This window comes from Myotis nattereri (genome assembly GCF_964212035.1).
Source record: "Myotis nattereri genome assembly, chromosome: X".
NCBI classification, from domain to species: domain Eukaryota; kingdom Metazoa; phylum Chordata; class Mammalia; order Chiroptera; family Vespertilionidae; genus Myotis; species Myotis nattereri.
In genome coordinates, this window is record NC_138078.1 from 110,789,232 (window position 1) to 110,799,823 (window position 10,592).

General features: G+C 41.4%; 1 protein-coding gene across 3 annotated transcripts in view; it reads right to left on the reverse strand.

Annotated features, from left to right (window-relative positions):
* Positions 1–8,426, reverse strand: part of LAMP2 (lysosomal associated membrane protein 2) — a 46,787-nt gene extending 38,361 nt beyond the window's left edge. For all 3 annotated transcript variants that reach the window (XM_081115225.1, XM_081115226.1, XM_081115227.1), the window contains exon 1: positions 8,185–8,426. In XM_081115225.1, coding sequence (XP_080971351.1) covers positions 8,185–8,248 — 64 coding nt within the window. In that variant the 5' untranslated portion in view covers positions 8,249–8,426. The remainder of the gene's footprint in view (positions 1–8,184) is intronic.
* Between the last annotated feature and the right edge of the window lie 2,166 nt (positions 8,427–10,592).

A 10,592-nucleotide genomic window follows, 5' to 3' on the forward strand; every position in this document is an offset into this window, starting at 1 on the left:
TGGGTTATGGGCTCAATCTCCAGTGTAGGGCATGCAGGAGGCAGCCTATCAATGATACTCTCTCATCATTGACCCGCAGAATTTCTAACTCTCTCTCCCTCTCCCTTCCTCTATGAAATATATATATATCCTATATAATAAAGGCCTAATATGCTAAGTGTCTGGTCAGCTGTTCAACCAATCAAAGCATAATATGCTAATGATATGCTAAGGTTGCTCAACTGCTTGCTGTGATGTGCACTGACCACCAGGAGGCAGATGCTCTGACTGGTAGGTTATCTGGCTGCTGGGGTCCAGCCAATCGGGACTGAGCAAGATGGGCCGGACACACGCTGGAGCCCTTCCACGGTCCCTCCCTGGCTGGCCAACCTCCCGCGTCCCTCCCTGGGTCTGATCATGCACTGGTGGGGTCCCTCGGCCTGGCCTACGCCCCCTCACATTTGGCCTGACAGCAGAAGCTCCAGTTGCTATGAGGCGCACTGACCACCAGGGGGCAGACACTCAATGCAGGAGTGCGCTGGTGGTCAGTGCGCTCCCACAGGGGGAGCGCCGCTCAGCCAGAAGCTGGGCTCATGGCTGACGAATGCAGCGCTAAGGATGCTTATGGGGGAGCGGGCCTAAGCCCTCAGTTGGACATCCCACCCCCCTGAGAGTCCCGGCCTGTGAGAGGGAGCAGGCCAGGCTGAGGGACCCTCCCCCCCCCAGTGCACAAATTTTGTGCACTGGGCTTCTAGTCTAGTATATAAATAAAAGTATGCATAACATTAAGTATACAGCTCAAAGATTTTTCACAAACTGAACCCACCTGTGTCAACAAACAGAATATTCCAGTACTCTCAAAGTCCTCCTGGTTCCTCTTTCCAGTTACCATTTCCCTCCCAAGGGTAACCATTATCCACTATCCTGACTTCTAACAGGAGAAATTAGTTTTGCCTGTTTTTCAACTTGATATAAATGGAATCATTCTATGCTCTTTCATGTCTGGCTTCTTTTACTCAGTATGTTAGTGAGATTCACTCCAGTTGTGTGTAACTACAGTTTGTCCATTCTCACTCTAAGTATAGTTTTCGATCATTGGGTGACTACTCTACTATTCATCTATGCTACTGTTGATGGGTATTTGCATAATTCCCAGTTTGGTTCTATTACAAATGAACACATCAGTGAACCCATATGTATGTGCATCTATTGGGTATGGGATATACCCTGATATCTTTTTAATAAATTCCTTTTCTGCTTACAATCAATTGGATTTTATTTCTATTGCTTTCAATTAAGAACCTGGACTGATATGCTATCCATTTTATCAGCAGCCATTTTTTTCCACAAAGATTTCCTTGACTATAAATGCCCTGGAGGAGCAGTCACATGGCACATCCCAAAATTTTAATATATCTTATACTATCCTGAATTATTCAGTTATTTTATGCCTGCAAACCCTGTCTTCCGTATTGTCATAAACTACAAAAACAGTCTTCAACTGTCACTTCCCAACAAACTGATGTGCTGTGGTAAATTATAGCATGCAACAAGTAATTTGTTAACTAATAAAAAAAAGTACCAAAGTCTATGAAGGAATGATATATATAAAGTCAAGATTTCTTTTGATAATGTCTCTGCAATTCCTTTGAATTCCAATATACTCCCTGAAACAAATGATCTTATCTATGCCACAGCCCCTAGGAGTGTGTCTTTTATATGAATGTCATCCATCATGGGTGTCATGATGGTGGGTATTATATATATTACCTATACTCTATCTCCTATCATTCCTAGTAGTGCTGAATATATATTAGATTCTCAATAAAAACTGATTGATTATATCAAGATACAAATACCCTGCAATAAGGACCTGAAATATAGCTTAATCTGATTACAGGAAGGCCAATCTTTTAGCTCTTCCAAATCATAAAGCCAACCTGTCAGTCTTCTGGATGCTCCTTCAACCCCCATGTGAGTTTCCTCAACAAATTTTGACATAAATTCCAGGCTAGGAATAATGCTTTTCTCATAAGGTATGTTTATAGTTGAAACATTTACACTTTGGTAAAAAATCTCCAGCATTTTCCATCCTGATTTTGGTGTTTGATTTTAGAACAACCAAGCCATTTTTGTTTAAAGGCTTTATGCCATTAAAAAACCACAGCTGAATATATCTTAGAGTATGTAATTATAGAGCTGAGAGTTCATTCTCCAAAGAAAAGAAAAAGGCAGTCCTCAAAATCAACTTTCTCAAATTCAAATATCCTCTCTAGTTTGTTTCTAAAGAGATCATGTATAGGTTCTTTTAGAAATCAGAACTTATTTCTCAAAGCATAAGATACTGCAAAAAATGGCTAGGTTTTTACAAGTCTATTTGACCCAATGTAGCTGAAAATATGCATTTGTAAAGAAGATGGGGTGGGTGGAATCATAATATTGGTGGTAAAACAAACAATGATCTAAGGGGCAATATTATGAGGTGATTAAGAGCCCCATCCCTGGAATTGAAGAACTAGAATTCAAATCAGGCCATCCAATTTACTACCTGTGAGACTCTGGGTAAGTTAATCTTGCAAAGAACTGTAGTGTGCGTATTTCTCTAATAGGTTCTTCAAAAGCATCTAAACCCTTAGAGCTAAGAGAACTTTGCCAAGCAAGTTAGAGGTTCCAGCTTACAAGCTTCCCTTCTAGTAAACACAGCACCTAAAGCAGTGGTTCTCAACCTTCCTAACGCTGCGACCCTTCAATACAGTTCCTCATGTTGTGACCCCAAACCATAAAATTATTTTCGTTGCTACTTCATAACTGTAATTTTGCTACTGTTATGAATCGTAATGTAAATATCTGATATGCAGGATGTATTTTCATTGTTACAAATTGAACATAATTAAAGCATAGTGATTAATCACAAAAACAATATGCAATTATATATGTGTTTTCTGATGGTCTTAGGCGACCCCTATGAAAGGGTCGTTCGACCCCCATAGGGGTCGCGACCCACAGGTTGAGAATCGCTGACTTAAAGGAACCCTTCCCAATTTTAGGTTTATATTTACTTTCATCATATTAAAGTTATGGATTCTTGTCCTCACACTCACCAATTCAGAATGATGTTGAGCACAGAGTCTTTTTAAAAAATATATATTTTATTGATTTTTTACAGAGAGGAAGGGAGAGGGATAGAGAGTTAGAAACATCAATGAGAGAGAAACATCAATCAGCAGCGTCCTGCACACCTCCTACTGGGGATGTGCCTGCAACCAAGGTACATGCCCTTGACTGGAATCGAACCTGGGACCCTTCAGTCCACAGGCCAGCGCTCTATCCACTGAGCCAAACCAGTTAGGGCGAGCACAGAGTCTTAACAAAAGAACAGTACATAGGCATATACAGTACTACCTATTTACTCTTTCTTTTCTATTCATAGGTTAAAGTCAGATTAACTATTCCTCATTTACAGTTCCTCACTTATAATTCCTAATATAGGTACAATCATCACATTTAGTAGCTGATTTCTGGTAAACCTCTCTTTTTTTAAATATATTTTATTGATTTTTTACAGAGAGGAAGGGAGAGGAATAGAGAGTCAGAAACATTGATGAGAAAGAAACATCGATCAACTGCCTCCTACACACCCCCTAACTGGGGATGTGCCTGCAAACAAGGTACATGCCCTTAACCGGAATCGAACCTGGGACCCTTGACTCCACAGGCCGACGGTCTATCCACTGAGCCAAACCAGTTAGGGCTCTGGTAAATCTCTTAAAAATAAAAGTACTAATATGATTGCAAGCTACAAAATAATTTAATGTTTTTAAGGTCCCAGAGTGGATAAGGAAATAAGATTCAACATTATCCAACTAATGGAAAGTGCTTATTGCTGAGTGGTATTTGGCAGACCTCCAGAACTCTCTTGCAACACATAGCAGGATACCAACAAGTACTCATAACGTATACTTTTGGATAGGAGATCTCTGATCACTATAATACAAAGTTATGACCAGAATGCTTTTGTTACTACATGAGGAAAATTAGCCTTCCTGCACCAATGGATCACTTAAGTCAGACACAGTACTGTAAAACAAACCTTGACCACAAATTCCACCCAAGGATATAGAGGAAAAAAGCTGCACTCATAGTAAATATTTGAATATCTACAATCCTATCAGATGTGATAACCAATGATAGCCTGTCCTTTCAAGTCACACTAATATAGCTAGAATAATTTTTAGCAGAACCTTGAAATCAAAGTTACCAGTTTAACCAAATGTGGTTAGGCTACAGAAAAATCTCAATGCTTACGTTCTCTTTTAGATCACCCACAAAAGGAGAGAGGTTGGTTCTTTGTTAAAACCATATTCTCCTTCTCACCAGACTTCCTTGTTCTTCATGTTACCTTCACTACTATGTAGGTATATCTGAAGGGGTACAGGTAAGATACTATCATTATTATATGGGATTATACTTTAGTAAATAGGCTTATAATTATCTGTACTGCTTAGCACTAATCTCGACGTTCTCAATTCAAAGACACACAAAAACAACTTCTTTCAAAACATAATTTAAGATTCAAGAGGAATAGGAAGACCAAGTTGGTCTAGCCCACCATCATAACCTCAGTGCCCATCAGTGAGTACCCTCAACAAATATTTACGGAGAGTTAAATATGTACCAAGCCCTGTGCTAGGTGGGCACAGGGAAATAACTGTACATAAGATAGTCTCCACTCTCAGAAATGAACACCACTGGTACTGTTAGGGAAAAAAAAAAGAGTGGAAAATAGGCTAGTGTAATAAACTAAGAATTTGGGAAAGTCAAGATGTATTCCTGTTCCTCCAGATGCTCACCTGGCTGTCCTCCTTCCAACACTCAGGTCTCTGCTCCAATGTCAAACCACAATGAAAGGCCTTCTGACTCCATTACCCACCCCTATCATCTGCTCATCCCTTTTCCACATTACCTGCTGCATTTTCTTCACACTACCTAGGACTATCTGAAATTCTATTATTTACATGTTGGACTATCTTCCGCTACTAAAATGTAAGCTTCCCAAGAGCCGGGACCCCATCTGTCTTTCCCTTTGCACTATCTATCCCTTTCACCTAGTATAGGGGCTGGTACACAATAGGCATTCCAGAAACATTTGTGGGAAGGAGGGGCTCCAACCAGTGAAACACACACTCAGGGTATTTCTATGAGGTTTTTCCCTCCCAGAAAAGCTTCAACCCTATAAAAACCAGAAGTCACTAGTTATAAGAATCAAAACCACAAAATTCTGAAATCTCTGATGTCACACGACGGGAACACAGTTAGGCAATGATGCTAGGGAAGGATTTTCATTTAGTACTCTCTTTATAATGCTGCTATGTAGCTCTTCTCCAGAAAGTACTCACTCTAGTCAGTTACAATTCAAATAAATATCAGCCTATTTAACTCTGTGGAAAAGGCCAATACATAGACTTGAAAAATTCTTTTCTGTACTTCCTCTAAAGCAGCTGTTTTTAAAAAGTAAAGTTACTGGTGAAGTTGGAATAGAGTTATAAAGTCACAAAGTGGCACAGCTAAAACACTAATGCTAATGAGGCTATAAATTCAGAACAGATCATCCTTCACCACCCTCCTAGAACCCAGGAACAGCATGGGATCCATAACAGATACTTTACAAATATTTACTGAGTTTTCAAAAACTTATTCTTGGTAGCCATTTTGATATCTAAAATTTCAAGAGACAAAACCACATGGAAGGAGTTAGTGCCACACTGAACCAACAGCTGTCAGAAAAAGCAGCTGTATAGAAGACATGGTTTCTATTTAATCCTGGTACCTTTTAAAAATCTGATCTGGGTACATTATTAACATTTACTCCTCGAAATCCTGTTTTGAACTTGCAAGTGGAGTGAATCAATCTAGGAAATCTTCCCAGAGGGTGAATCTAGTTAGTCCCAATCAATAAATGGCAAACTAGCAGATGAGCTGATAGGTTCTTTTATGTTTCTTTTGCCTGTTTATTTTCTGCAATGAGCAAGCATTGCTTTTGTAAAATCAAAACAAAAGAGCTTTCATTAAAAAACAAAAACAAAAATAATGACAAATTAAAACTAACAAGGAAGACAACTATTTTTTTCACTTTCTCTAAACAATAACAGTGTTGTATTTGTGCAGATTCAACTGGCAGTGACTTACTGGTTAACAGATGCTGTGGTTCGATGCGTTCTAGTCACTGACAAGGTGCTTTTCTGGTAAACAATCCTTTCTTAGGGTCTCTCAGTCCTCAGTAGCATGAAAGCTTCAAACTCTGCTTGAGCAAAGCCTCACCCACCCGCTTTCAGAAAGCCTACAGAAGAGTTTCCTGCTCTGCGTGGACAGCTGGACTAGATCAGATTCACAAATGTTTCAGTGTCAAGACCCCCTTTACTCTCTTATCCGCCAAACACCTCAAGTAGCTTTTGTTTATGTGACTTATGTCTATAGGTATTTGCCATAGAATTTAAAACTGAGAAGTAAATAAAACATATCAGAGCCATCAGGGTGATGCCATCACTCATTATGTGGCTTCTGGAAAACTCCACTGAACACCGGTGAGAGGATGAGAGTGAAAAGGACAAATAATATCTTAGTATTTTTCTGGAAATAGTTTTGATCTGACAGACTCCCAGCAAAGATCCTTGAGAATCAGTACATCAGATAATCAAGAATCCTTCCAAAGCTATGGATGTGGAGCAAGATTTCTCAGCTTTGGTACTACTGACATTTTGAGGTAGATAATTCTTTGTTTTGGGGGAGCTGTCTTGTGCATTGTAGAATATTTAGAAGCATGCCTGACCTCTAACCACTAGATGCTAAAAGCAATTCCCAGTTGTGACAACCAAAAATGTCTCCAGATATTGCCAAATATCCCCTGATTGAGAATCCACTGTTCTAGGGGGCTCATTTTATTCTACTGAAGTGTAAATTATAAGATGTGTACTCCTCACTATCTTCTCAGGACCCTAGTATCTCTATTTCCTCTCTGCTACCATCTGATCTGTTCCTTCAGTTTTTGTTTCTTTTTTAATTAGGTCACAAACAGCAAGAGTCCGTGGGTAGCAACAAACAGGATGAATCAGGTCAGGAAAAGACATTCTGGTCAAAGTTCACCTTTCAGGCATTAAACTGATTGCTTGGAGGAGGGGGGGGGGGAACACAATCAGCCAACATTCACCCAGCCATTCTGAGGACATGGTAACAACCCAGTCCTTAGCAAGTTACCTACCCTCCTCCACCTTTTCCTCCTCTGAAAACCAAGTAATAGGCCAGTTGCATGATACAGAAGAAGAAAAAGAGCTTCTGAAGGCAAAGAAGCATACAAGACTCAGATACAATCTCAAATCCTTGGATCTGGAAGGCCCTTCCAACTGAAACATTTGAGGATGGATTTAGGGGCTGGGAAAAGTAGCAAAACTAGTAGAAAACTGACATCTTCAACACCTCCAAGTCAGATATTCACTCCCTATCGAAGTATCCACTCATTCCTTTACTCTCCAGAGGTTGAGGCTGAGTTTTCTTGCCTGGAAATTGCCCAGCCACCTTAGGTCCCTTCCCCCTCAGAACTCCAACTACCAAAGTCAAATCCAGAATCATTCCTCATCTCTTTAATCACCCCTCCACCAAAGCCCCCAACCCTCTCACTGTCCCTCAGAGTCAACTCTCATATCTGCCCCACTTCCCTCAAGTTCTTCACGCAGGCAGTCTTTTCGTTCCCCAATTTTCTCTCTCGCCCCATACTTTTCCACCATCTTCAAAACTCTTCCCTGATCCTAGGAAGCCAAGGCTTTCCTAATTGTCTCTGCCACCCTAGAATCAGGACGTATCGACTTCCTAAGCTCATTCCTTCATAGTTTCCCCAAATGAGTCTTCCTACCCCATCCGCTTCACTCCTCGATTTTTCCTACCTACTCTCTTGGCATCCAGCCCACCCTGCTTACTTGCCCTTTCTTACTCTCACTGGCCCTTCTTCCTCCGCCACCCCTCCCGTCGGGTCTTCTCTAGGTCATTGCTTGTCACCTGAGGCAAGCGCCACCGCCCAGTGTCAGCTGTTCAGCCTCTCAACCCCCACCCCTGGGACCAGTTCGGCAAGTTGTGGCCTTTGAACTGGGCGCCCCGGCCCAGGCGGGGCGGTAGGGGGGAGGGAGGTATACTAAGCAGGAGGGCCCGGCAACTCACCCAGAATGAGGCAGAGCACAACGAGCCCCGAGCCCGGCACCGGAGAGAGGCGGAAGCACACCATGATCCGGAAGAGCAGGCAGCGACGAGAGCAGCACCACCACGGAAAAGGCTCGGGGAAGCGGAGGAAGACAGTTGCTGCCCACCGACCACAGCGCTAAAAGCCAGGACTGGGAGCTTCAGCGCCGGTCATAAGACTAGGGGCGGGGCTCTTTCTTGCATTCAGCCAATCTCTGCGCTTCAAAGCAGCGAAAAGGGTAGTGATGTAGGGCGGGTGGGCGGGACGACCACGCCCTGGCTTTTTGGTTCACGATCATTCTTACATTCTTAAGAGATGTGCGCGGACGGCCTTATCTGAGGCAAAAGAGAGAGGATGAACTTTTAGGTAGTGTAGATGGTAGAGATTATTTCAGTTCCGATTCCTTGAACAAGAGAATAATTTTACTGGAGTAAAAACGGTTGCTAGGCATCACAACGTAATACATATAAGAATTATATACGATGATTCTTCACTATTGTTACCTATGCAGTTCATGCTATTAAATGGGCAAGTGAGCTAGTGGGTAGTATGAAGTCACTGACCGCCGGAACAGGACGTGGTCTTGAAGTTCACTAAGTTACAACACCCCGTTTTTCAGAAGGGGAAATTCAACTCAGAAAGAGGAAGACTCTTCTTTAAATGGAGAAAGAAAGAAAATGAGATAGAAATAAAATAGAAAGGGGGGAGGGACGACCGAAGATCATCCATATACCTACTACCCAGATACAGTGTTAATCTATATCCATCCATCATCCTTCCAGTTGCTTTTCCTATGCATATATACATGTAAATATCCTTTAATGAATTCATACTAAACATAATATTTGGTATATTTAACAGCTGAACAGATGAAACCTAAAATATTCAACAAATGAAAGCATTCAAAAGCTATAAAAATTTCCAGTTGAAATAAAGTACTGCTTCTCAAATGTAAGTTTCCAAAAGAATCATCAGGGTATTTTTAATAACATACAGATTCCTGCGCTTTATTCCCTCAGAGATTCTGAAATAGTAGGTCCAATTTTGTGTGTGTGTGTGTGTGTTTTGTTTATATTATTATTATTATTATTATTATTACCAAGAGCTATTTCTCAATCCTGTTGGAATCACTTGTGGGGCTTTAAAACCAGAGGTGCCCCCTTGGTCCCGTCTCTTGAGATTCTAATTCAGTTGGTATAGAGTGGGGCCTGGACATTGTATTTTTCTCAAAACTTCCTAAGGCAATATTAATGGGTCAGAGATTATCTCTAAGTGGCTCCAACTTTATAATTCTAGGAATCTATAAGAGTAAATGCTCTTTTATTTAAAATACTAGAGGCCCGGTGCACGAATTAGTGCATGGGTGGGGTCCAGAGGCTGGACTGGATCAGGGTGATTGGGCAGAGCAAGCTGGGGATGGGGGGGAGATGTGGGAGGTTGGCTGGCCAGCCCTGCCCCCTGGTCAAACTCCTGGTCGAGGGGACAATTTGCATATTAGCCTTTTAGTATATAGGATAAGGAAGCAAAGTGCCTCAATGAGTCAAAGATCATCAAGTTAAAAAATGGAACACTCACTCCTGGTTTGGCTCAACGGATAGAGCATCAACCTGTGAACTCAAGGGTCCCAGGTTCGATTCCAGTCAAGGGCATGTACTTTGGTTGTGGGCACATCCCCAGTGGGAGTGTGCTGGAGGCAGCTGATTGATGTTTCTCTCTCATGGATGTTTCTAATGCTCTATCCCTCTCCCTTCCTCTCTGTAAAAAATCAATAAAATATGTTTTTAAAAAAACTAAAAAAAAGGAACACAGTAAGATAGAGCAGCCTTTTATACTAAATCCACATTGCAACCTTTTCCCCTGCCATAACAAATGCTGGTTTCTTGACTGGGACAGAACAATGTTTTGGAAGTCATAGGTAAGTGGTGGGTATTTTGTAAAAAAAGAAAAAAGGCTAAAAATACTTAAAGCTTTGTTCATTCTGAGCTTCTATACTTAGAGTTGTTTAATGTTCCTCCCCATCTCAAACCTTGTGAAAACTACTTACTTTTTTTAAAATAGGTTTTTATTGATTTCAGCGAGGAGGGGAAACATCAATGATGAGTGAGAATCATTGATCAGCTGCCTCCTACATGCCTCCTACTGGGGATTGAACCCACAACACAGGTATGTGCCCTAACAGGGAATTGAACCATGACCTCCTGGTCATGAGTCGATGCTCAACCAACTAAGTCACAAAGGCTAGAGCTGAAAACTACTTACTTTTTATGCACTGTCTTTCATTACCCCAGCCCAGCTGAAGGAGCTTTCCCCAGGCTCTTCTGCAGTGAAGTCAAGCCTGTGGGACTAGGGTCGATGTTTGAGGAGCTCCAGAAGATCCCTTCCAATCTGA